A 26,512-nucleotide genomic window follows, 5' to 3' on the forward strand; every position below is an offset into this window, starting at 1 on the left:
GAAAAGGTACCTTACGTTTCAGCACAAGATCCGATTTGTTTAGTGAAACAAAATGGATATTTGAAGAACTTTAATTTAGGTAGATTGTAAAGAACACATACACACACACACACAGATTTATTCTGTCAACCTTTTCGCATTACACATAATAAATAAAATAACCTTTCCCGGCAGGTGACATGGGCAGTTTGTGTCCTTCAATGAACCTCTCGGACGGGCCTGCTCTCCCCCCAGCTGGGCTGGGGGTCTCCGGCTCACTCTGAGACCACGGTCATTTGAAAAGCAAGCTTAATATATGCAGGTGCTGGTATAGTAATACCAGTTCTACAATTACCTCTCGTGCTAGTCCCCTCCAATAGTATTGGAACAACATCCTGTTGTACCTCTGAAGGAGGAATGTGAAGTGAAGATGGCCCAGCTGGGAAACATAGAGTCTGAAGTTCTGCAGATTATCCAAGAGAGAAATCGAAAGATTAATGAGATCAAAGACACAATAAAATTGAGCAAAAAAGACGCAGACAGAGAGATTGCCGATGGTTTGCAGGTCCTCAACGCTCTGATGCGCTGCATTGAAAAGTGGCAGGAAGATTTCAACCAAACGGTTAAGGAGAAACTGAAATCCACAGAGAAACAAGCTGAAGACCTGATTAAAGAGCTGGAGCAGGAAATCGAGGATCTGACCAATAGAAGCTCAGAGTTGAAGCTGCTCCCACAAACTAAAGACCACCTCAACTTCCTCCAGGCCTTCAGATCCCTGAAGGATCCTCCACCCACCAGGGACTGGACCACGGTGGAGGTCCGTCCTCAGTCATACGTAGGGACTTTGAGGGGATCCCTGGATCAGCTGGAGGAGACACTGAACACGGAGATGAAGAAGCTGCGGGAAGTTGTTGAACTGAAGAGGGTCCAGCAGTATGAAGTAGTTGTGACTCTGGATCCTGATACAGCTCATCCCTGTCTCACCCTGTCTGACGATGGGAAACAAGTAAATTATGGAGGTTTAGTGAATCAACTCCCAGACAACCCTAAGAGATTTACATATTTTGCAGGTGTTCTCTCGAGGCAGAGCTTCTCCTCAGGGAGATTTTATTTTGAGGTCCAGGTTAAAGATACGTCTGTATGGTATTTAGGAGTGGCCAGAGAGTCCATCAACAGAAAAGCAAACATTGCATTGACCCCAAAAAATGGCTACTGGATGATATTATTCCACAAGGACTTGTTTTTATTTCATGATGACCCTGTTGTCCTTCTCCCTCTGAGAGCTGAGCTTCAGAAGGTGGGGGTGTTTGTCGATTGTGACGAGGGTCTGGTCTCCTTCTATGATGTGGAAGCCAAGGTTCATATCTACTCTGCTACTGGCTGCACCTTCAGTGAGCCTCTCTATCCATTCCTCTGTCCAATTGCCATCTGTGCCCCCCTGATCATCTCACCTGTCAATCAAACAGACTAAGACACTGTTTGATATTAAACAATCAAGAACTAAGGATATTTCCTGAATAATCTGCTATTTTAGATCTGAGAGAACTGCATTAATGTTGTACTGTTGTCATTAATCAAGTATGAAAATAACCCAGACTATTTTAAATATAGCCCATTGTAAATTATTATATTCCACTATATTCTTTAATGTGTGTTGTCACCGTATATATTTTTAATATAATATTGTCAACTGTTTGTTATGTAGAACAACTTTGGAGGATACCGATTTTAACATATTTACATTTCTATAAGTTGTATAGTTGATATATTTTGGAATCATGAATAAATACCCAATTCAATCTATTTTCACTTTTCTGGAAAAGGTACATTATGTTTCTGCACATTACATAGATCCTAGATGTTTTTAGTCAAACAAAAGGGATATTTGAAGAACTTTAATTTAGGTAGCCCAGATTGTAAAGAACACACACACACACACACACACACACACACACACACACACACACACACACACACACACACACACACACACACACACACACACACACACACACACACACACACACACACACACACACACACACACACACGTGTGTGTCATGGGCAGTTTGTGTCCTTCAATGAACCTCTCAGACGGACCTGCTCTCCCTCCAGCTGGTCTCCGCTCACTCTGAGACAACGTAATTTGAAAAGCCAGCTTTGTTTCATGTGAAGGTACATAGAATAATACACGGAGTCGGGCTGTGTCTCTTTGTAACATGTATTAACGAGTCGGCATAACAGGACTGACACGTGTTGACTAACCGAGTCCATACACACACAAGCCCACAAGAGGTGCAACATCTCCCCTCCTTTAGTATAACGCAATACCAAACAATAACATGGAAAGTATTAGACATTAGAACATTGGTGCTCATATTCACACATCGAAATAGTGCAATAGAAATAATTTATCAAGACGAGACAGTAAGTCAACATCAACCAGGACTTTTGCAGAACTATAACCATAAAATAGTAGTATCAAGGCATACACAAGACAATCGAATAAGAACATTAAAAGTTTTTTTTTGAGAAACAATAGTTCACTGTCCCGCATGCATGCGCGTGTGTGGGTGTGTCCGGCCCTGTAACGCACGGCATGGTGTGGACAAAGCCCGTGGGGGAGATGGCGTGACCTCGGGCCGACGACCTTGGAGACGTGGCAGGGCTGCTGACGACTTCCTCCACATTGCCCCCGCCCGCCTGGCCCCCGTCAGCCGCACCCGCGTCCACAGGCTGCTCAGGTGGCCGTTCTTCGCAGAGCTGCTGGCTGTGGGGTGGGCCACCTCTGCTGGTCGGAGATCGACCCCGTTGCGACGATACGCGGTTCCCTCCACGTTGACGAAATAGGCCCACCTACTGCAAGCATACACCTCTCCTCCGTCGGCCCGTCCTGTCACCTGGTAGCGGTTTTCATCCTGATGGGCTGGCCGATGTTCAGCTCCGGCAGATCCCTCGCAGATCTGTCGTAAGTCAGCATCGCTGCCCGACGCTTCACTCTCAGCTTGTCTGTAACCCCAATGATGACCTGAGACCCTAGCAGCTGGTAAGCCACAGGGAGAAGCTACGCAAGGCATCAGAGTGGGTCGGCTTAGCTCAGGAGATAGAGCAGTTGTCTTGTAACTGAAAGGTTGCTAGTTCGATCCCCAGCTCCTCCTAGCTGAGTGTTGATGTGTCCCTGAGCAAGACACTTAACCCTAACCGCTCCTGATGAGCTGGCTGTCGCCTTGCGTGGGTGACTCTGCCGTCGGTGTGTCAATCTGTGTATATTAACCGATGTAAGTCGCTTTGGATAAAAGCGTCTGCTAAATGCCCTAATTGTAATCAGTCAGCCTCCGTGACATCAGTCGCTGTGCTGGGCTGTAGCGCATGCCCTCAGTGGGCAAAGGCTCTTCCTAATCTTCACTGCAGACTCTGCCTTGCCGTTAGCCTTTGGGGGTCTCGGGAGGACATGACATGTTCGAAGTCCCACTCCCTCGCAAACGCCCGAAACTCTAGGCTTCACGCCACTGTGCTATTGCCTAGCGTCGCCGCCCCTGAAAAAGCGCATTTGTTAAGCTGTTTGGTACATCACGGCTTAATACAAGGACCTATACATATGGAGATTGTTAATGCACTAGGTTAATAATTCCACAATGAAAAAATATTGAGCAATGACAGTAAATAAAGTGTGTAAAGTGAACCGTAAACAAAGTGCCCGACAGTACATAAAGTAAGTAACTATGAATTAATGTGAACATCATTGTAAGCCCAAACTGTGGATCATGGGTATCAGGGCCATATATGTAGTCATAAAACAACTGATTTAACGTTATGAAAAATGGATCTTAAAATATACAGGGTCTGGGGGCCTCTGCCGGACCAGGCTCGACCTCAGTCCACATCTGCGCCTGCAATGATTCTGAAGGTGATGGGTCAGCATCCACCGCTCAGCAGACCCGGGACTCAACCGACCCGTGACTCAACAGATCCGGGACCAATCAGACCCGGGACCAAACAGACCCGGGACCCAACAGACCCGGGACCCAACAGACCCGGGACTCAGCAAAGACCCAGGACGCCGTAGACCCAGCGGCAGAGATCGAGGACAAAGCACAGACTGAGGACAGGACGCAGCGGACCACATACTGACAGATACGCCCTTATATGGTGATGTTACCCAACCGATCCGTGGGATTTCCGAGCTATACACGCAGGCCTGTTCCGACACGACTCAGAGGGTCTTGACCTCCGTCCCTGCCCGCGAGTATAGACCAGATAGAGTACAGCCCTCCATCCCTTCCCGCGAGTATAGAGCAGATAGAGTCTAGACCTCCGTCCCTTCCCGCGAGTAGACCAGATTGTTCACGCTGAAGTGATTAAGCTGAAGCCGTGGCCTGCGCCATCTCCGCGTAATAGTTAATCCGGTTGGAGGCGCCGTGAGTGTGGTCAGAGTTCGGCACTGGGGAGCCCAGGGTGGGCGAGTACGAGGCGAGGCCTGACGTCTGCGACCGCATGTCCCCGAGGTGGCCCGACCCAAAGTCCCTCATGCTGCCCCTGATGGCGCCGCTGAGGTGGTTGTTGCTGCCGCTGCCCGTGAGCACCGAGGTCATGTTGGACACGAAGCTGTTGAAGCAGGGGCTGTGGTCCAGGGACGGGGACGAAGAGGACTTGGACTCCTGGGAGCTGGGGGAGTCCTGCAGGCTGGTCGGAGAGGAGGAGGAGCTGAGGAGGCTGGAGGTGTCTGAGACGGAGATTTTCAGCACCGCGTCCTCCTCCGACTTCACCGCAGCGGCTGCGTTCTCTCCGCTCGCGTCGTTCCTCCTCTTCCTCTTCCTCCTGAAGTTCCCGTTGTCGAACATCTTCTCACAGTTGGGATCAAGAGTCCAGTAATTTCCTTTGCCTTTAAAAACAAATGAATGACAGAGAACGTTAGTAATTATTCCATCGCGTCACCTTTTGGGTCATGAACAGTGGGAACATTGGGAATAGATTATAGGCCTATACATAGATTATGCTGTTCAACTCGGTGCATGAACAGTAGGAACACTGTAGATTATCGATGACAGATTATAGATTGCATTGTTTTAAGACGTACCGGGGTCATCCTCGTCACGTGCCACCTTCTTGAAGCAGTCGTTGAGTGACAGGTTGTGTCTGATCGAGTTCTGCCAGCCCGCCTTGCTCTTCTTGTAGAACGGGAAGTTCTCCGCCACGTACTGGTAGATCTGACTCAGGGTCAGTTTCTTCTCCTGCGCGTTCTGGATGGCCATGGCGATGAGCGCCGAGTAGGAGTAGGGCGGCCGCACCATCCGGAACAGCTCCTGCTGGCTGGACACCGACAGCCAGCCCAGGTCCGCCCCTCCGAAGCTGGTGGGAGGCGGCGGGAAGAACGGCCGCTGGCCGGCGCCGTGGTACCCGGGCTGGAGGTAGGACGAGGCGGCCCCGGGGCCCCCGGACAGGTAGGGGGAGGCCGGGGTGATGCCGGACCCGTTCAGCCACAGGTAGGGGTTGGAGGCCGGTGCGCTGTAGTCCCCAAGCCCGTAGCCGCCGGGCGGGTGGTGCGCCGGGGGCCTCTGGGCGGCGTGGTGGTGATGGTGGTGGTGGTGGAGGTTCTGTTGGTGGAGGTTCTGCTGGTACATGCCCAGGTTGTCGCAGTACACGGCCATGTCCAGGAGCTCCTGTGCGCTGTGCTGCTGCTGGATAGGGGGGCTGCTGGGCCGCGGGTTCGATGGCTGATGTCCAAACGTGCTGTTCATAGTCCTGATCAGCGATGCGTCACGACGTCAGGCATGGACGAGTGGAGAGGTGATCCCCAGAAGTAGACTTCCTGCGTTGCTGTTGTTGCTGTGGGACTGGAGCGGTGATCCCTGAGGGAGGAGTATTTATGGAGCACGGCCCAGCCCTCTCTACAGGTAGCCCGCTGGGACGGAGCCCACTCCTAGGGAGGGCGGGTCCCACCCTTTCAGCCCGGTGGACTGTCTGCTCTGAGATCTGCCTTTCAATGAGCCACACCGAAACCGCGTCCTGGCTGAGCGCTCATCTGAGGTTCTTCTGAAGAGTTCAGATATTTAGTCAAGAATGACGAAAGTAATTGAGTCACACTAAACGTATTTAGTCACGACTAAATAACCCCCCCGAAAATATAAAAAATATCGAAATCAAAACGAAAATAAATAAATAGGGCTGTTAAATTAAAAAGAAAATAGGAACTTTAATTAACGGATTTTGAGCATTAACTTCAAAAACTTGCTTAACCTTCTTGAAGTTTTGCTTAAGATTCCACCGTGCATTAAGGCCCTATATAACCTCCATCATCATATTATTATTATGTTTGGTAAAAGGCTTCTGACGGAACGAAACCACCGCTGGCCTCTGACACTGCTATTAGTGAGGCCTTGAGTGAGGAGCAACGCACCGCTGGGCCCACTGGCTTTATGGTAAGAGTCAGGAGAAATGAGTCGATATATCACATTATATAAGGATAAATAATGACGACATCCTGTTGCCTCTGTGCCGTCGACCCGGGCTGGGCTCTGGGTCAACGCCCTGAAAAAGAGGAGGCTGGATGGGTCTCTCTGGTCTCCCTCCTCTTCCTCCTCTCTCTAGTCTCCCTCCTCTCCCTCCTCCCTTCTCTAGTCTCCGTCCTCTCTCTAGTCTCCCTCCTCTCCCTCCTCCTCTTCCTCTCTCTCTCCCTCCTCTCTCTAGTCTCCCTCCTCTCCCTCACCTCCCTCCTCTCTCTAGTCTCCCTCATCTCCCTCCACCTCTCTCTAGTCTCCCTCCGCTCTCTAGTCTCCCTCCTCTCCCTCCTCTCTCTGACCTTGGTGACCTTCCTTATAGAGAATAATTTCAGCCATTATTTTTACAATCTGGTCCATACTTTACCCTACCGCGTCTCACGGCTTTGTTCAAATATTTAAGATTTATTCAGGTCTGATGCCTAACAAAAAATTGAAACCTCTTTAACTAACAGGCCCCTCTTTAATGTAAGGGCATTTGTCTAAATGATGTCTGAATAGAATCAACTTCGGACTCAATAAACCCAGCTCGAGATTTATAAATAGAACCAAACATCATAACCCTTCCATCCCATTGTGACAGGTGAACTGTATCTCTAAGTAATCCCAGATGCACTAGTGGTCCTAAATCCCACCTGTTGAGAGGGACTCGACCTCCGTTTACCATTCTGAGGACATCTTCTGTAAAGTGTGTGGATTCGATGGGCATCAAAAAAAAAAATGGGGCAAATTACCCTTCTCCCATCAGTTTAACCACGATTCTATCTACGTCTGGTGCCGTAAGCAAGCGGTTACATTTAATTAGTTAAGTGATAAAACCACGAGGACTACAACCCTTTAAATCATCACTTAATGAACGCGACCTACGTGTGAGGGAAAAGACGTAAAGACGTCTGAACCAGGCTGGTTGTTGGTCCAGGTCGCCCCCTAGTGGAGACTGTTGGCATGTACTTTAATGGTTATTCGAAGGTACATTTGTAAGCAACCCTGACCACTCAAGTGTGTGCGAAGTCAAGGTCAACTGACAATGACAGCAGCTATGGATTCATTGGCGTCTAAACTTATTTGAAGGTTAAACATTAATGTGTGAACAAGTATAATATAATAAAACATTAAACTTTATAGGCTACTCGTGCTGCAACTACAGGCCTAATTTAGACTAAACATTTCAATACCAGCTGTCATTCCCGATAAACCGTTTAATCTTGTTCCTTATGAAATACGATAGGCCACTCGGAGTTGCATATGCATGCTGAACGTGACAATTTTCTTCTACCTCGATTGCCGGCATTAGCAAATGAAAGAAAATAGACGCATAAACGAGCGAATTAGAAAAGTCAGTTGGTGAATTTGTATTCATGGCCTCGCCCACCTTGGCTTGCGACGGCCAGGAGGCAGTAGTAGGCCTATTGATTTTGCGGCCAGGTGACAGAGCATCTCGGCAGGTCGGAGGTAACAGCTATGCTTACATTGCGGAACAAGTTCGTGCCTGTGCTATTTGTGGCGAGAACAAAACAACGTTGCATCCCTTGGCCAACAAAGAAGAGTTGAGGAAGAAATGGTTGGATTGGACATTCATTAATTCAGAAGTTAGGGGAGGAGTCAGGGGTTAGGGGAGGAGCCAGGGGTTAGGGTAGGAGAGGGAGGACGTCATGTTTAAGAAACGAAACCTAAGGTTCGGAGAAACATTAGTCACTCGACGTGCAAGCAGTTCTCTCTTTCAGGAGTATAATCAAACAAAAACTACAACAAGGTGAGTAAAATAGCACAACTTTGATATAAGTTAAAACCTTTCTTCCTCTTATGTCATAAGACAAATAATGGAAATGCTCAATACATAAACGTTGTTGTCTGTCTAGGAATGGCCTCTCCTACTTCCTGGTCTGAAGAGAACTTTTCATGTCCCATCTGTCTGGATGTGTTCAGCAGCCCAGTGTTTACACCATGTGGACACAACTTCTGCAGAACCTGTATCACAAAGTTCTGGGATGAACAAGCCCAGTACAAATGTCCCGCTTGCAACGAGCTCTTCCACACTAGACCTGATTTGAGGGCCAATATTCTCGTATCAGAGATGGCTGCTCAGTTTAAAACATCTGTTAAGGTAAAAGAGCAGCCTTGTGTTGAATCAGGAGAAGTTCCCTGTGACGTCTGTACTGGGACCCAGCTGAAGGCCGTGAAGTCCTGCCTAGTGTGTCGTATCTCTTACTGCCAAACCCACCTGGAGCCACATCAGAGAGTCGCAGGCCTGAAGAAACATCAGCTGGTCGAGCCTTTGGACCATCTGGAAGAAAGGATGTGTAAGAAACATGACCGACTTCTGGAGCTCTTCTGCAGGACTGAACGGGTGTTTGTGTGTCAGTTCTGCACAGAGGGTGACCACAGATCCCATCCTGTTGTACCTCTGAAGGAGGAATATGAAGTGAAGATGGCCCAGCTGGGAAACATGGAGTCTGAAGTTCCGCAGATGATCCAGGAGAGAAAACGAAAGATTAAGGAGATCAAAGACACAGTAAAATTGAGCAAGAAAGATGCAGACACAGAGATTGTCGATGGTTTGCAGGTCCTCACTGCTCTGATGCGCTGCATTGAAAAGTGGCAGGAAGATTTCAACCAAACGGTTCAAGAGAAACTGAAATCCACAGAGAAACAAGCTGAAGACCTGATCAAAAAGCTGGAGCAGGAAATTAAGGATCTGACCAATAGAAGCTCAGAGGTGAAGCAGCTCTCACACACTGAAGACCACCTCCACTTCCTCCAGGCCTTCAGATCCCTGAAGGATCCTCCACCCACCAGGGACTGGACCACGGTGGAGGTCCGTCCTCCGTCATACGTAGGGACCTGGAGGAGATCCCTGGATCAGCTGGAGGAGACACTGAACATGGAGATGAAGAAACTGCATGGTGTTGAACTGAAGAGGGTCCAGCAGTATGAAGTAGATGTGACTCTGGATCCTGATACAGCTGCTTCCAGGCTCATCCTGTCTGAGGATAGGAAACAAGTACATTATGGAGGTTTAGGGAAAAAACTCCCAGACATCCTGAAGAGATTTACACGTTTTTCATGTGTTCTCTCGAGTCAGAGCTTCTCTTCAGGGAGATTTTACTTTGAGGTCCAGGTTAAAGATAAGTCTGTACGGTGTTTAGGAGTGGCCAGAGAGTCCATCAACAGAAAAGCAGACATTGCATTGACCCCTAAAACTGGCTGCTGGAGGATATCATTCAACAAGGATGTGTTTGTATTTCATGATGACCCTGTTGTCCGTGTCCCTCTGAGAGCTGCGCTCCAGAAGGTGGGGGTGTTTGTCGATTATGAAAAGGGTCTGCTCTCCTTCTATGATGTGGAAGCAAGGGTTAAAATCTACTCTGCTACTGGCTGCACCTTCACTGAGCCTCTCTATCCAATCCTCTATCCACTTGACTTTGATAGTATGAAACCTTCCCTCCTGATAATCTCACCTGTCCAGCAAACAGACTAACACTGTTTGATATTCAAATGAACAAGAACTAATGATATTTCCTGAATAATCTGCTATTTGATATCTGAGAGAACTGCATTAATGTTGTCCTGTTGTCATTTACCAAGTATGAAAATAACCCTGACTACTTTAAATATAGCCCATTGTAAATTATTATATTCCACTATTCTTTAATGTGTGTATTCTCCGTATCTTCCTTTCATATAATATTGTAAATTGTTTGTTATGTAGATCAACTTCAGAGGATACCGTTAACATAAATTTACATTACTATTTGTATTGATATATTGCGGAATCATGAAAAAATACCCAATTCAATCTCTTGTCACTTTTTGGGCGTTTGCACTGGACTTTTTTTTCTGACTTTGACTTTGCTTCTGCACATAACATAGATCCTCTGCTGTATCTGACCGGCGCGATGGAGGGAACACTCGAGCCTGTGGATCGTTCACTTCATTTTAATCCACATAGGCCTACCTAACGTAGCGCCAATATAATGCTTAATTATGTGGATTGAGTGATCCATTCATATTTTTGGTGACGACATTGGTGACAAATTAAATGTGAAGGGAGAAATAAAACGACTAGAGGGCCGCGTTATGAAACGATGCGTCAGATAAACGATCGCACACTACGACAGGGCATAAACTCCACATATGAATCCTATTTAACGGCCCGTTCCCGTATATCATTTGAATTTTTTCTTAAGTGACCGTAACATAGGCTTACCTTTGTTATCCGTTCGGTCCTTGCAGAGACAACAGATAGAATAAGATTATTAATAAGAGGGAAATCGTCGAGCGATATCTCTTGTTCAGAATGGTTTTTCAATATGTATGCAACAGTTGACATGCAAACCTTAGATTCATAGAAAAAAAAAAGTCAACGTTTTATGCAGCTCATTGTGACGTCATACGAGAGATGACCTCTCCACCGTGGCCATGGGTGTGTTCCCGTCCTGTTCTGTGTTCGTGCGTGCGTGTGTTACGGACAGTGCTGTTAGCAGAGGTTATCAGAGCAGAGGCGAGACGTTTGCATGTCATGAATATTCATAAGTAAGAGCCAAAATCCTGTCGTTCCTCCCCGCCCACCTCCTCCACTACGATCATAGCAGTGTGAAACAGGAGCACCATAGGATTCTTTCACCAAATACGACTCACAGGGCATACATTGCTATTCCTGAACACTGCAAAATGAATGAAAAAACGAAGCAGTAACACCTTTAAGAAAACTAAATTGAACTGTGATGAGTTTTACCATTTGAAAAATAAGTTCTTAAAATTAAGTCGTTTTTTTAAAAAAAAAGTAGATTTTATGATATATTTAGGAATTATAAACTATTATTTATTTATTTTTATGGAAATTTAGGTCATCATTTTGACTGGTGAGCTGTAAGTCACTTCCTAATATCAGAAGTCGGTGTGCTTGTATTATTTAGGAGTGGAGTTCCAATCCCTTTGCTCCATTGCTCCAGTGTGGTTAACGGCTGGTCAGCGCTTTTTGAATCACCCTGCAAATCAACACAGAAAATACCACAGACCGATGTCTATAATGCAATAAAAAAAAAAGAATAAATAACATTACAGCACATATTTAGATTAATAAATGGGTAATACTCGTAGCCACAAGCTAATGTAAACATACTATTGTACTAACAATCTAACGTAGGCCAAAAGCACGCATGTCTGATTGTTGATTTCGTCTAATTTTACGAGTGTCCGCCTGTACTTTGTGCACCCTGATGTCCTTTCTGCCCTCTTGTCTTCTGTCATTGATCAATATGACATTTTAACCACGGTGGTTGAATTAAAATCAGAGTGGGGACAGCAAATGCAGCTCGAAAGCGACCTCCCACACATGAGCAATGGAATCATTTGATTTTATTATGTGCCTTGTGATGTGGCGATGGTACATGTATTTTTGGAATTTTAAATGCTGCAATAAATTATGTTGACTTCTAACAAGTCCAACTTTGCTGTATAAATCCAACAGTAGTATGAGTAATATTGGCGGTAACCACTGTTTTTGGTTGCGAAATTGTGCCAGCTGGGCATTCCGTGGTATTTGTCCACTGGTGACGCCACTGAGGTTATAGTAGGCTAACGATGCTCTTAGCATGCTACGAGTAGGCCTACCCCTGGAGTCCTTGTTAGCTACGAGCGTTTGCACAACGTTCGTTACCAACGATGCTTTTCTGTTAAAGGTGTGAAAACTGTACGATGCTCGTTCGACCCACTTCACGATCCACTTAGGCTAACGATGCTTTTGGGGAAACAGGGCCCAGGGCCATAAAACAACCTTGTATAACGTTATTGTAGCATATACCGACTATGTTTGTTGTTCGCTTCTTTCAAAACATATCACAACGGTATTGCAGCGCGCCGCTTACTATTGGTGCTAGGGGCAGCAATTGCCGCGCGTAAAATGCGCACCGCGGCGCCGGTGTGTGGTGGGCTGAAGAGAGATGGAGAGCGAGAGACACAGGGAGAAGGAGAGCGAGAAACAGACATGGAATGGAGAAAGACACATATAGAGAGACAGATCTCTTGGCCAAGAAAGAAGAGTAGAGGAAGAAATGTGACCGAGGTCACGGGCAAGAATGATCAAAGACGTCCAGTAGGGGGCGCCAGGACTTTAAAATCACAAGGGGCGCAAAGAGTGACCGTTCTGTTGGTGAGAGATATGTGAAGCGTTAGCTGAATGGTCCTGCATGTTAATTAATGTTTTACAAATGAATTTCCCCCACTGAGAACGTTCAAAACTACATCCTTGTGGACAGTTATTTTCCGCTCACAATATGTTGACAGGACAACGAAACAGCCTGCCCTGGCAATCATATCCCTTCTTTTCCGAGTAGGCTATACTAGGTTATTAATTTATCCTGGAAATGATTAATAGGATATTAAATAAATCCCAGCATCACACCAAAAGGAGGTGGCTAATCAGAGCTAAACATATCTATCTGCGTCTCAATTCCACATGGTAAGAGAGCAACACAAAACAGGTTTATAATATTAGGATCTTTTATTTTCTTTAAATCAAGCAGGTTACATTTCATTCGTTTTTACATAATCTGATATTTGCAAATATGCTCATGAATTAAATGATTTGTAATCCTTATCGAAAAAAATCATAAAAGAATGAGGTGATTAATGATCACTATTGGGATCAACAGTGATCAGTGATCACCCTACTAATGTGGGCATTACGTATGCAGGCAGAAAAAGAAAAGTTCCCATTAAGGTCTCATGTGAAACACCACAGGTCTGAAATACTCAGGAACACATGAAAATGGCACAAATGAATTTCACTCTCCAATCTTTTGCTAAAGAGTCGTTGACAGGCCCACAGAGAGCCTGGAGCTCATGGGCCAACATTCACACACATTCTGCTTCATGAAGAGGTCAGATTATCGTCAGTCCATAGACATTACATGCAAGGACACTGAACATTTGGCCGGATTACACAGACATGCAATCCAAAACAAAATGGGTAAAGATAAAGCATGTTTATTGATGCAGCAAATATATCCTCCAAAGCACTTCAAGCCCTCAAAGAATGAAACTCAAACGCAGATGAGGTAAGAGAATAAACTTTTAAATTAAAGTGGAGCGACCCAGGGACAAGTCTGGTTTGGGTTTAAGATTATGGATGGTTAACTTTGTGTAACGTGTTTGGACAAGCGAGTTCAGGTATTAGGCAAGCGGGTTTAGGCAAGCGAGTTCAGGTATTAGGCAAGCGAGATTAGGCAAGCGAGTTCAGGTATTAGGCAAGCGAGATTAGGCAAGCGAGTTCAGGTATTAGGCAAGCGACTTTAGGTATTAGGCAAGCGACTCTAGGTATTAGGCAAGCGACTCTAGGTATTAGGCAAGCGACTCTAGGTATTAGGCAAGCGACTCTAGGTATTAGGCAAGCGACTCTAGGTATTAGGCAAGCGACTCTAGGTATTAGGCAAGCGACTCTAGGTATTAGGCAAGCGACTTTAGGTATTAGGCAAGCGACTTTAGGTATTAGGCAAGCGACTTTAGGTATTAGGCAAGCGACTTTAGGTATTAGGCAAGCGACTTTAGGTATTAGGCAAGCGAGTTTAGGTATTAGGCAAGCGAGTTTAGGTATTAGGCAAGTGAGTTTAGGCAAGCAAGTTCAGGTATTAGCAAGCGAGTTTAGCCAAGCAAGTGCAGGAAAGCGAGTATAGCCAAGCGAGTGCAGGAAAGAGAGTATAGCCAAGCGAGTGCAGGCAAGCGAGTCAAGCTAAGCGAGTTTAGGTTTTATGCAAGCGAGTTTAGGTAAGAGTCAAATTACTTTAGGCCCCACTTTATTTGCGGTTAAATTGCGGCATTAGGTTTAGAAAGAAGGTTGAGATCCAGGCTCAGGTTTGCTTCCAGCCTTGTCCCTCTAGTCGCTCCCTATAAAGAGGGTTCCCAGCTGTTAGAAATACAACAGCTGGGATTACAGATGTGGAGTACAGAAATAAATGACAAAGATTGATTCAAACATTCTTCAAATAATTACTTTCTCTCCATTGAAACCCAGTCATATTTTAGGATCTCAGAGGTCCCAATGGGGTCTACTAGAAGGGGCAGACTTACAAGCTCTATAGAGTGTTCACTGTGTGTTAATGTTGGGTGTGGATTAAAGTGCTGGTGTAGCCAGGGATCCTCAGGGTTTATGGAGAGTAGGACACACTGGTGTAGTTCAGTACTGTGAAGTAAATTGATGCAAAAATCAGAATCAGTTTCAAGGGCAATCAAATGTCTATAAACGCAGGAACAGCCCCATCTGGTCTCAATCAGCATTTGATTTCATAGACTTAAATTAGCGAAAAAACAAGCATTTATTTACAGCAACAGTCCTAGTGCTGGAGTACCAGGTTTCAAAAAATGTCAACACGAAACCTCCAGGTGAATTGGAGTTACTGCATTTAATTACCTTCTTAAGAGCACACTAGTCAGTGGAGATGTTCACAGAAAAGACTGGTCTTCAGACCTTTATAAAGATCAGGAGGGATTATATAATTGCCGTCTGATGCGTTAGGTCTGTTCAAGGAGGAAGTAAATATTTACCAGCCTTGGGTCTCTGCACCATGACACACAGCTGCCGCACATCTGGTCTCCCTTTAAGTCGCCTGAAGGAGAGGTCAACTTTATTGAACCTAAGTGGAATGGATCACAAAAAAGGTAAGGATAAATCAAAGCTAATCATAGAAAGGATGAAAACAAGCATTGTCCAACATAGGGTTTGATGATATTTTGATTTAAAAACATTTAGGTGTACGATCCAACCATCAAAAACAGGCTCTTCTTATCATGTTTCCAATGTGCCCAGAGTTGCTACGCCCTCACCGGCCACCAGGTGAAATACTTGATTTTGTCAGTAAAAGGAGCAACGTAGCCATCCAGCTGGAGTACAGCAATAGTAGAGGAGCGAGTCAAAAGAATGCGTATGAGCACCTTCAGCCATTGGCTCTTGTTCAAGGACATCCCACTGATTGGCTGAAGTCAGATCTTATTCCCTAGAAAGTTTGTTATAGAAGAAGCCCCTAGTATCAAAGCAACATACCCGCCAAACAAAACTAACCTTGTTGAATAAATGAAAATGTCCTCAAGATGGTCATTCCAGTATCTTACCGGTTCCACATGGAGTCTCTAGTCTGCTGTCCTGTCCTCTGCTCCGGGTCGCGGTCCCGAGTATAAAGAACCAGTCAGTCATCAAGCTGCTTGTTGTCTTCAAAGAGCTGGAGGTTTGACTGCCTGCACCATGAGGACGCTGTGGATACGGTATGGGACCATTTAACAGCGGATCTGAACTGCAGAACTTTAATCACATCAGCTGTAGATTTATGTACCTTCTCCGGAAGGATGAGGGGGGGGGGGGGGGTCGTCAGCCACTGAGCAGTAATCTTCATCCCAAGTGACTCCTTCAATCCTGCTGGAGCAAACACTCAGTTACCATTTGGAGATAACCCAGCTACCCTAGTGTACTCACTACCAAGTGATACAACCCAGTTCAGTGTTTCCCCCAGACGATGTCTTAGTCAAGGTGGTGTGGGGGGGGGGGGGTCTTCGTGAGGGTTTCAGTTCCCAATAATACATACAACCGCCTTTTCAATTCCATTCAAAAAGCTTTATTGCACGACTATTGTTTTGAACAGTATACAGTGCTACCGACAAATTATTCATCTATATTTTTTGTACTTGAGGAAAGTATGTTTTCTCTCCCTACGAGAGTTTTGCAGTTTGTTATTGCATAACTATTTTTTTTATATACAACTTTTCTACATTGGTAGTCAAGGCGGGGCCCTACTGTTGTTAAGACGGCCTTAACCATACAGTGCTGGGGGAAACACTGCAGTTACTCGAGTTAAACATCCGAGTTTAGTCCCCTAATGGCGATACCGTGGTTGCGCCCTTTGATTTTCTCGTTGATCAGATTGACCTGGAGGAAGAGCTTACCTTCCATGGATGAGGAGCTGGTTGGTCTAAACACGAGCCGCCTTCGGACCTCCACCGCCGGATCCCCCAGCCGTCCACCACCGGGACCGTCTCCTCCAGGACCTCCACCGGGCCAACCGCCTGGACCTCCGCAACGTCGCCTCATTTCTTCTGAAATGAGACACACGTTCTATTTGCACCCCGGACATTCTTCCCCGTTCATGATGCACTGGAGAAGAGTTTAGCTTAACTGGATGAGGAGCCGCCGCCGCCGGGCCCTCCAGGACGCCGCCTCCAGGCCCTCCAGGACGCCACCGCCGGGCCCTCCAGGACGCCACCGCCGGGCCCTCCAGGACGCCACCGCCGGGCCCTCCAGGACGGCCGCCGCCAGGCCCTTCTGAAACGCGAGGCACAAGTTCCAGTTGCACACAAAAACATTTCTCCCCTTTCAGGATGCACTGGAGAAGTGTTTAACTTTACTGGATGAGGAGCCGCCACCTGGCTCTCCATGCCGCCCCTTCCAGGTTGGACGCCTCCAGGACCTCCAGGCCACCTCCGCCTCCAGGCCGTCCTCCGCCTCCAGGACCTCCGCCTCCGGGACCTCCGCCTCCGGGACCTCCGCCTCCGGGACCTCCGCCTCCGGGACCTCCGCCTCAGTCCTTCTGAAAAGCGAATGACACGTTCCATTTGCACACTGCACATTTCTCCCCGTTCATGATGCAGATAATCAACTCCTCTGCTGTAGCTCCCACAGATGCCATCCTGTGCAGCCTTGAGTGAGGCATTATATAACCCAACAGCCAGCCACACACACCTAGCCTACATCCTGGAGCTGGTCCTAGTGGCTGAGAATGCATCTGATATTTTTCAGAACACTTCAGAGTTGCTGTGGCTGCATGTCAAAGGTTAAATTCTAAACAATTCACCAAGCCTAGAAGAAATGTGCAGTTGTGCAGTTCCATGTCTCACCGTTCTGCATCCCTTGGGCTGCACGGCTCCCGGCCTTCCCTCGATCTGCAGCGAGCGCCTCCAGACAACCGCCACGGACAGGGCCGACGGACTGCGGGGACAAGGGAGACAGTTGTGGGGGGGCCCAAGGCAGAGGGGGGGCCCATGGCAAAAAAATAAATAATAATAATAATAATAAGAATTACCTATCGGCCACGTCTTTCTCTCCCCCCCCCCCCCCCCTAGTGTACTCACTACCAAGTGATACAACCCAGTTCAGTGTTGCCCCCAGACGATGTCTTAGTCAAGGTGGTGTGGGGGGGGGGGGTCTTCGTGAGGGTTTCAGTTCCCAATAATACATACAACCGCCTTTTCAATTCCATTCAAAAAGCTTTATTGCACGACTATTGTTTTGAACAGTATACAGTGCTACCGACAAATTATTCATCTATATTTTTTGTACTTGAGGAAAGTATGTTTTCTCTCCCTACGAGAGTTTTGCAGTTTGTTATTGCATAACTATTTTTTTATATACAACTTTTCTACATTGGTAGTCAAGGCGGGGCCCTACTGTTGCTAAGACGGCCTTAACCATACAGTGCTGGGGGAAACACTGCAGTTACTCGAGTTAAACATCCGAGTTTAGTCCCCTAATGGCGATACCACCAGTTCATGGCTGCGCTCTTTGATTTTCTCGTTGATCAGATTGACCTGGAGGAAGAGCTTACCTTCCATGGATGAGGAGCTGGTTGGTCTAATCACGAGCCGCCTTAGGACCTCCACCGCCGGATCCCCCAGCCGTCCTCCACCGCCGGGACCGTCTCCTCCAGGACCTCCACCGGGCCAACCGCCTGGACCTCCGCAACGTCGCCTCATTTCTTCTGAAATGAGACACGCGTTCTATTGGCACCCCGGACATTCCTCCCCATTCATGATGCACTGGAGAAGAGTTTAGCTTAACTGGATGAGGAGCCGCCGCCTCCGGGCCCTCCAGGACGCCGCCTCGGGCCCTCCAGGACGCCACCGCCGGGCACTCCAGGACGCCACCGCCGGGCCCTCCAGGACGCCACCGCCGGGCCCTCCAGGACGCCACCACCGGGCCCTCCAGGACGCCACCGCCGGGCCCTCCAGGACGCCACCGCCGGGCCCTCCAGGACGCCCGCCGCCAGGCCCTTCTGAAACGCGAGACACAAGTTCCAGTTGCACACTAAAACATTTCTCCCCTTTCAGGATGCACTGAAGAAGTGTTTAACTTTACTGGATGAGGAGCCGCCACCTGGCTCTCCATGCCGCCCCTTCCAGGTTGGACGCCTCCAGGACCTCCAGGCCACCGCCGCCTCCAGGCCGTCCTCCGCCTCCAGGACCTCCGCCTCAGTCCTTCTGAAAGGCGAATGACACGTTCCATTTGCACACTGCACATTTCTCCCCGTCCATGATGCAGATAATCAACTCCTCCTCTGCTTTAGCTCCCACAGATCTGACTGATGCCATACTGTGCAGTCTTGAGTGAGGTATTATTTAACCCAACAGCCAGCCACACACACCTAGCCTACATCCTGGAGCTGGTCCTAGTGGCTGAGAATGCATCTGACATTTTTCAGAACACTTCAGAGTTGCTGTGGCTGCATGTCAAAGGTTAAATTCTAGACAATTCACCAAGCCTAGAAGAAATGTGCAGTTGTGCAGTTCCATGTCTCACCGTTCTGCATCCCTTGGGCTGCACGGCTCCCGGCCTTCCCTCGATCTGCAGCGAGCGCCTCCAGACGACCGCCACGGACCTCCAGACGAGCGCCTCCAGACAACCGCCACAGACCTCCAGAAGAGCACCTCCATCACCTCTACTGAAACAAGACAAAATTTATTTAAACACTGGAGATTTTCTCTCCTCGCTCACTCACTCAGATGTCAATAGCTTATCTTCTCCCATACTGTGCGTTCTTGAGAAGTATAATTTCCTATAAACTCCCAAACCCAGCCACACACACGCATCTAATCTTCATAAGGACACTAGTCCTAGTGACTGAGAACGCTTGGCTAACAAGCCAATCACAACCAATGGCTGAATTCCAGTTTTATTCTGAACCGTTTGACCACACCAAGGAGGAGTTTATAGGATGTGCAGTTCCACGGCTCACCCGTCTGTTCCTGTAGGACTGAACGGCTCCTGGGCACCATCCACCTGCAGCTCCCAGCTCCAGACCCGCTCTGTTGAAGCCTCTGGGAGTACAATCCGCTCCTGAACAAAACAAACCACTGTCCATAAATCATTTGGGACTCTGCAATCCTTGGAAATATTATGAAGCATGAGCTTGAATAGAAATCCTGTATAATGATTAATTATTGTACAAATGTGTATCCAGTTCTATTAATTACATTTTTATTTCTATAAAACATTTGAAGAATAAGTGGGAAACTACACATGAAGTAAATGAATAGTTTTAACGCGGTTATACAAGTAAAGCAAGTCTTACCCAACAAGTCAATAAATGGTGACCACATTTTATTATTATTATTGTTAACTATTTAGTGCTTCACTAAATTCCTATAGCAAGTGGAAACGTTACTCTCCTTCATTGGTGATGTTCATGTTCCTCGATATCTTCCAATGGACTCGTTGTGAAATCCTTCTGGATCCTCTGCGTTGAAGTGCGTTGTTCAATTACCAAGGGGCGTGTCTAAAGGGCGCGATCTAAAATGGGTCGATGCTATGCTATTGGATAGGCCTCGATTAATCATAGCATTGGAACGTGTGATGCAGAAATACATATTCCTCAAAATCTTTAAGAGTAGTAGTCGTTCGTTCTTTTAGTGAGCGCATGTAGTCTTTAGTTCACCAACTTCCATCTTTGTTGTTGAAACACCTCTACATGTTGCGTGTATCCAACCTCACATTAGATAGCCTAAAGGGTTGTTATTGGGCGGTCTATTTCGTACCGGGCAGAAAACGTGTACAACGGAGGGGCGCCTGACCGCATCTTTGAAGAGCAAATTATATACGAGGTCCGTCTAGTTCCGAAGCTATTGGTGAAATACGCAAAACGATTATTGAAATGTTAATTTTGGCATTTAATTTGCATCTACATTTTGCCAGTGAAGGAGTTTAGGTTAGCCAATCCGAGGTCTAACAGGCAGTAAACATGTTCATTAAAATACAAAATGCAAAGTCCACAGAACATACGCGAATAAAAAACCACATTGCACCACCAGCGGTCAACAGCAGCGTATAGAAAGTTGAAAAGTAGTAAAGAGAAGAATAGAATTGGGAGAGTGGTGTGCAAGTCAGACACCGCATCTAACCCAGGACCACTCTGCAGATCACAAGCAGCCAACCAAACACACATCAACAGGCCCCCAGTCAGTCGGGTCAGTCACAGGTTTCCACAGAAGGGCCCAGTGGGGTTATGGGTTGAGCAAAAACAGAACCCTTTCTTCCTTCCACAAGCTTCCATCGTGGATTTTTCAGACATGTGGAGTCGGACATGTTTCAAGTTATCCGTGGATTCCTGAGGGCAGTGAAGTATCTGCAGAAGGTGACGTCCAGGTCCAGCGGTCTGCCGCATTGACCACGAGATCTTTAACCGAGTGGGACAGCCTCTGTTTGTAGTAGGCCTACAACAGTTTGTGTTCAACAGCGTGGAGGTCATGTGGTTTCCATCAGAGTCGCTGCAGTTCTTCCATGCTGCTTCCACAGTGAGCAGAGGACACTTCCCAGTGTGGTGGTCGGTGCAGTAGCGGTCCGCAGCGTTAGTTAGTCAGTCGATCCCATAAACCACTCAACACAAACATCCACTTCCATCAGCAAATCCACATTAACCTCCAGCGGTAAAACATGTACAATAGAGGGGCGAGAACAGACGATGAGGGGAGATGGGGAGAGTGTAACGTGTGCGGTGCTCATGAAGCTTAATAAGAACCCCACGGTACTCACTGCGTGGGTCCCGGTGGCGGGGGGTCCGCGTCGGTGGCCACGATGTCCGGATTGTTGAGCTTGCGCAATCCAACGCAAAATAAACGATCAACATCAGTCACGGTGGGGGCGCTTTATGAGGAGAGGCGGGGGCGACGCAGCTGAAATCAATTAAGAACTAATGAACAAAAGAACGTGATTGGTCTTGAGCGAGAAACTCGAGAGGAGAGACGGCATAGGCCTGCGTATTGATTAGAGCAAATAACGTTTGGTGTAATCCATTTGTATGGTAGGCCTACGCCGGTACGTGCTAGTGGTAAACTACAAATCTCCAAGCTTTCTTGCGGCATTTGCGGACGCACGTCCCCTTTTGGTCGTAGAAGCTTTCCCGTTTCTCATTGGCTTCAAGCCGGGATGTAACAAACTTTAAAAATTGGCTTTTTAATGGGCGGCGACACTAGGGAATAGAACAGTGGCGTGAAGGATAGTGGAGCCCATAGCCCAACACACACCGGCGTCGAAGCGGCACGTAAAAAAAAACACCCCCATTATTTCGGACGTAGGCCTACTAGCCCACACCGGCGGCAGCTAGACGCGCGCCAGCGCTCGGCGACGCGCCGACACTAGGCTTCACGCCACTGTTCTATTCTATGCTATTTCTTATGAAATGTTTCAAGCTAACCACAGTTATGAATGCTTTCACCAACCACATACTGTTCAACACCATATAAGGTTTTAATGATTTTGTAGATAAGATAAGACAAACATGGCCACTTTGCCCTTTCCGCTTAAGCCAAGACAGACCAAAGTTTTACCTGGGTAAATTAGAACATGTAGGCGTGGCTTAATTACCATTCCGCCCACTCCCGATATAGCTGTTTGTTTACCTGTGTTCGAGAGATGCTTCATGAACCACCTCAAGAACGCAAGCCCGTTTACCGTGTCTCTGTTAGAATAAACCACGTGTTGACATTTACCACCCTTCGAGTCATACCTGCACGAGACAACATACCACAAAGGATCTAAATAGTTTTTCATCATTTGATAGGGCATTTGTCTAAATGATGTCTGAATAGAATCAACTTCGGACTCAATAAACCCAGCTCGAGTTTTATAAATAGAACCAAACACCAAACATCATAACCCTGCCATCCCCTGGCGAAAGGTGAACTGTATCTCTAAGTAATCCCAGATGCACTAGTGGTCCTAAATCCCACCTGTTGAGAGGGACTCGTCCTCCGTTTACCATTTTGAGGAGATCTTCTGTAAAAGGAGTGTGGATGCCCATCAAAAATAAAATGTAGGCCTACATAAAAATCCAAATCCTGGAGAAAGAAGTGTGGGACCTGCCTAAAAATAGACCTATATGCGTCTTATTGGTGGTTGTTGACGAGTAACTATCGCTAATGCACAGCGCGGCAAAATGTTAAATTGAGGGTCAAATGGGTCAAAATACCCTTTTCCCATCCGTTCAACCTCTGTTGCTATCTACGTCTGGTGCTTAAGCAGGTGGTTTCATTTAATCAGTTAAGTGATAAAACTAAAAAATTCTGCCTCGAGGACTACATCACTTTAAATCATCACTTAATGAATGCAGCCTACGTGTTGAGGGAAAATACGTAAAGACGTCTTAACCAGGCTGGTTGTTAGTCCACGTCGCCCCCTAGTGGAGACTGTTGGCATGTACTTTAATGGTTATTCATGGTACATTTGTCAGCAACCCTGACCACTCAAGTGTGTGCGGACTGGAGTCAAGGTCAGCTCAGCTGACAATGACAGCAGCGATGGATTCCTTGGCGTCTGAACTTATTTGAACGTTAAACATAAAAGTGTGAGCAATTAGGCCTAAAACATTAAACTTATGCTGATGCTGCAAAGTACAGGCCTAGTTTAGACTATATATTTCAATACTTAGTTTATTTTAAAGGCGTCATTCCTAGAGAAACCGTTTAATCTTGTTCCTTATGATATACGATAGGTCACTCGGAGTTGCATATGCATGCTGAACGTTGAAATGTTCTTCTACCTCGATTGCCTGCATTAGCAAATTAAAGAAAATAGACGCATAAAAGAGCGAATTAGAAAAGTCAGTTGGTGAATTAGTGTTCATGGCCACGCCCACCTTGGCTTGGTGTGCGAGGGTTAGGGGAGGAGCCAGGGGTTAGGGGAGGAGCCAGGTGTTAGAGGAGGAGAGCGGAGGACGTCATCTTGAGGAAACGAAACCTAAGGTTCAGAGAAACCATAGTCACTCGACGTGCAAGCAGTTCTCTCTTTCAGGAGTAAAATCAAACAATAACTACCACAAGGTGAGTAAAATAGCACAACTTTGATACAAGTTAAAACCTTTCTTCCTTATAATAAGACAAATAATGGAAATGCTCAATACATAAACCTTGTTTGTCTAGGAATGGCCTCTCCTACTTCCTGGACTGAGGAGAACTTTTCATGTCCCATCTGTCTGGATGTGTTCAGCAGCCCAGTTTCCACACCATGTGGACACAACTTCTGCAGAACCTGTATCACAAAATTCTGGGATGAACAAGCCCAGTGCAAATGTCCAGTTTGCAACGAGCTCTTCCACAATAGACCTGATTTGAAGGTCAATATCCTCGTATCAGAGATGGCTGCTCAGTTTAAAACGTCTGTACGAGTGAAAGAGCAGCCTTGTGTTGAATCAGGAGAAGTTCCCTGTGACGTCTGCACTGGAACCCAGCTGAAGGCCGTGAAGTCCTGCCTAATGTGTTTTACCTCTTACTGCCAAACCCACCTGGAGCCACATCAGAGAGTCGCAGTCCTGAAGAAACATCAGCTGGTCGAGCCTTTGGACCATCTGGAAGAAAGGATGTGTAAGAAACATGACCGACTTCTAGAGCTCTTCTGCAGGACTGAACAGGTGTGTGTGTGTCAGTTCTGCACAGAGGGTGACCACAGATCCCATCCTGTTGTACCTCTGAAGGAGGAATATGAAGTGAAGATGGCCCAGCTGGGAAACATAGAGTCTGAAGTTCCGCAGATGATCCAGGAGAGAAAGCAAAAGATTAAGGAGATCAAAGACACAATACAATTGAGCAAGAAAGACGCAGACAGAGAGATTGCCGATGGTTTGCAGGCCCTCACCGCTCTGATGCGCTGCATTGAAAAGTGGCAGGAAGATTTCAACAAAACGATTCAAGAGAAACTGAAATCCACAGAGAAACAAGCTGAAGACCTGATCAAAGAGCTGGAGCAGGAAATTAAGGATCTGACCAATAGAAGCTCAGAGGTGAAGCAGCTCTCACAAACTGAAGACCACCTCCGCTTCCTCCAGGCCTTCAGATCCCTGAAGGGTCCTCCACCCACCAGGGACTGGACCACGGTGGAGGTCCGTCCTCCGTCATACGTAGGGACCTGGAGGAGATCCCTGGATCAGCTGGAGGAGACACTGAACATGGAGATAAGGAAGCTGTGTGATGATGATGATCTGAAGAGGGTCCAGCAGTATGAAGTAGATGTGACTCTGGATCCTGATACAGCTGCTTCCAGTCTCCTCCTGTCTGAGGATAGGAAACAAGTACATTATGGAGGTCCAGGGAATAAACTCCCAGACAACCTGAAGAGATTTACATCTTTGAATTGTATTCTCTCGAGGCAGAGCTTCTCATCAGGGAGATTTTATTTTGAGGTCCAGGTTAAAGATAAGTCTGTATGGTGTTTAGGAGTGGCCAGAGAGTCCATCAACAGAAAAGCAAACATTGCATTGACCCCTAAAAATGGCTGCTGGAGGATATCATTCAACAAGGATGTGTTTGTATTTCATGATGACCCTGTTGTCCGTGTCCCTCTGAGAGCTGAGCTCCAGAAGGTGGGGGTGTTTGTTGATTATGAAAAGGGTCTGCTCTCCTTCTATGATGTGGAAGCCAGGGTTCATATCTACTCTGCGACTGGCTGCACCTTCAGTGAGCCTCTCTATCCATTCCTCTATCCAATTGACTTTGATGGTAGAATCTCTTCCCTCCTGATAATCTCACCTGTTAATCAAACAGACTAACACTGATTGATATTGAACAAACAAGAACTAATGATATTTCCTGAATAATCTGCTATAGATCAGAGAACTGCATTAATGTTGTACTGTTGTCATTTACAAAGTATGAAAATAACCCTGACCATTTTAAATATAGCCCATTGTAAATTATTATATTCCACTATATTCTGTAATGTGGGTTTTCTCTGTATATTTTTTTAGATAATATTGTCAATTGTGTCAGTTATGTAGAACAACTTTAGACAATACCTTAATAATATTAACATTACTATTAGTTGTAGTTGATATATTTCGGAATCATGAATGAATACCAAATTCATATTTTCTCTTTTCTGACCTTAATAAAAAATGACGAGAAATGGAATCGTTACACTTTCAGTGGAAAATATATTTTCGGGGGAAAGGGTACCTTATGTTTCAGCACATTACATAAATCCGATTTGTTTAGTGAAACAAAATGGATATTTGAAGAACTTTAATTTAGGTCGATTTTAAAGAACACACACACACTTATTCTTTCAACATTCAGGCCTATGAATTACACAAATAAAATAACCTTTCCTGGCAGGTGACATGGGCAGTTTGTGTCCTTCAATGAACCTCAGACGGGCCTGCTCTCCCTCCAGCTGGGCTGGGGGTCCCGGCTCACTCTGAGACAACGGTCATTTGAAAAGCAAGTTTAATATATGCAGGTGCTGGTAGTAGTATACCAGTTCTACAATTACCTCTCGTGTGCTGTGGAGCATTTCTCCAATCGTTGTACGTGAGAGGTATTTAGCAATTATTTATTTTTTTAATTTGATAAGGAAATTATTAATGAGGAGATTCATTGCCCCGTCATGATGACTTACCATCATGACGTTGGCTCCGAGGTTGTGTACCTTCCGCAGGGCCTTGCTGTGGGTCGCTCCTGGCAGGCTTCTAGCGCGGCAGCACCGGGCGCGGTGAGGGGACCGCTGCAGGTGGAGCCTCTGCTGTCTCTGACCGGCGCGATGGAGGGAACACTCGAGGATGTGGATCGATCACTTCATTTTAATCCACATAGGTTTAATGTAGCACTAATATACTAGTTAATTAGGTGGATTAAGTCATCCATTCATATTTTTGGGGTTGACATTGGTGAGCGATCAAACAACACATAAGAAGCTCATTAATAAACAGAAGGAAATCATCGAGCGATATCCCTTGATCAGAAGCGTTTTCAATATGTGGGCAACAGTTGACATGCAAACATTAAAGATTCTTAGA

At 46.5% G+C, this 26,512-nt stretch overlaps 3 protein-coding genes and 1 long non-coding RNA gene across 4 annotated transcripts; 2 read left to right on the forward strand and 2 right to left on the reverse strand.

Moving 5' to 3' along the window:
* Positions 1-4,337: 4,337 nt before the first annotated feature.
* On the reverse strand, positions 4,338-5,717 carry LOC130371627 (forkhead box protein I1c-like). Its single transcript, XM_056577463.1, has 2 exons — positions 5,057-5,717; positions 4,338-4,861 (listed from the first exon to the last, which is right to left on the reverse strand). The coding sequence occupies exons 1-2, from the start codon at positions 5,715-5,717 to the stop codon at positions 4,338-4,340; spliced, it is 1,185 nt and encodes a 394-aa protein (XP_056433438.1).
* A 2,407-nt stretch (positions 5,718-8,124) lies between these two features.
* LOC130371628 (E3 ubiquitin-protein ligase TRIM39-like) lies at positions 8,125-11,115 on the forward strand. The gene is made up of 2 exons (XM_056577464.1): positions 8,125-8,229; positions 8,336-11,115. Exon 2 carries the CDS (start codon positions 8,338-8,340, stop codon positions 9,952-9,954), a length of 1,617 nt encoding a protein of 538 aa, XP_056433439.1. The 5' UTR covers positions 8,125-8,229; positions 8,336-8,337; the 3' UTR covers positions 9,955-11,115.
* Positions 11,116-17,009: 5,894 nt separating this feature from the next.
* Positions 17,010-18,330, reverse strand: LOC130370853 (uncharacterized). The gene is made up of 4 exons (XR_008893115.1): positions 18,295-18,330; positions 18,062-18,214; positions 17,355-17,445; positions 17,010-17,047 (listed from the first exon to the last, which is right to left on the reverse strand). It is a non-coding gene; the product is annotated as an uncharacterized LOC130370853 (long non-coding RNA).
* A 5,071-nt stretch (positions 18,331-23,401) lies between these two features.
* LOC130371467 (E3 ubiquitin-protein ligase TRIM38-like) lies at positions 23,402-25,486 on the forward strand. The gene is made up of 2 exons (XM_056577252.1): positions 23,402-23,546; positions 23,646-25,486. The coding sequence occupies exon 2, from the start codon at positions 23,648-23,650 to the stop codon at positions 25,265-25,267; it is 1,620 nt and encodes a 539-aa protein (XP_056433227.1). The 5' UTR covers positions 23,402-23,546; positions 23,646-23,647; the 3' UTR covers positions 25,268-25,486.
* Positions 25,487-26,512: the final 1,026 nt, after the last annotated feature.

Source organism: Gadus chalcogrammus, chromosome 18 (genome assembly GCF_026213295.1).
Source record: "Gadus chalcogrammus isolate NIFS_2021 chromosome 18, NIFS_Gcha_1.0, whole genome shotgun sequence".
NCBI classification, from domain to species: domain Eukaryota; kingdom Metazoa; phylum Chordata; class Actinopteri; order Gadiformes; family Gadidae; genus Gadus; species Gadus chalcogrammus.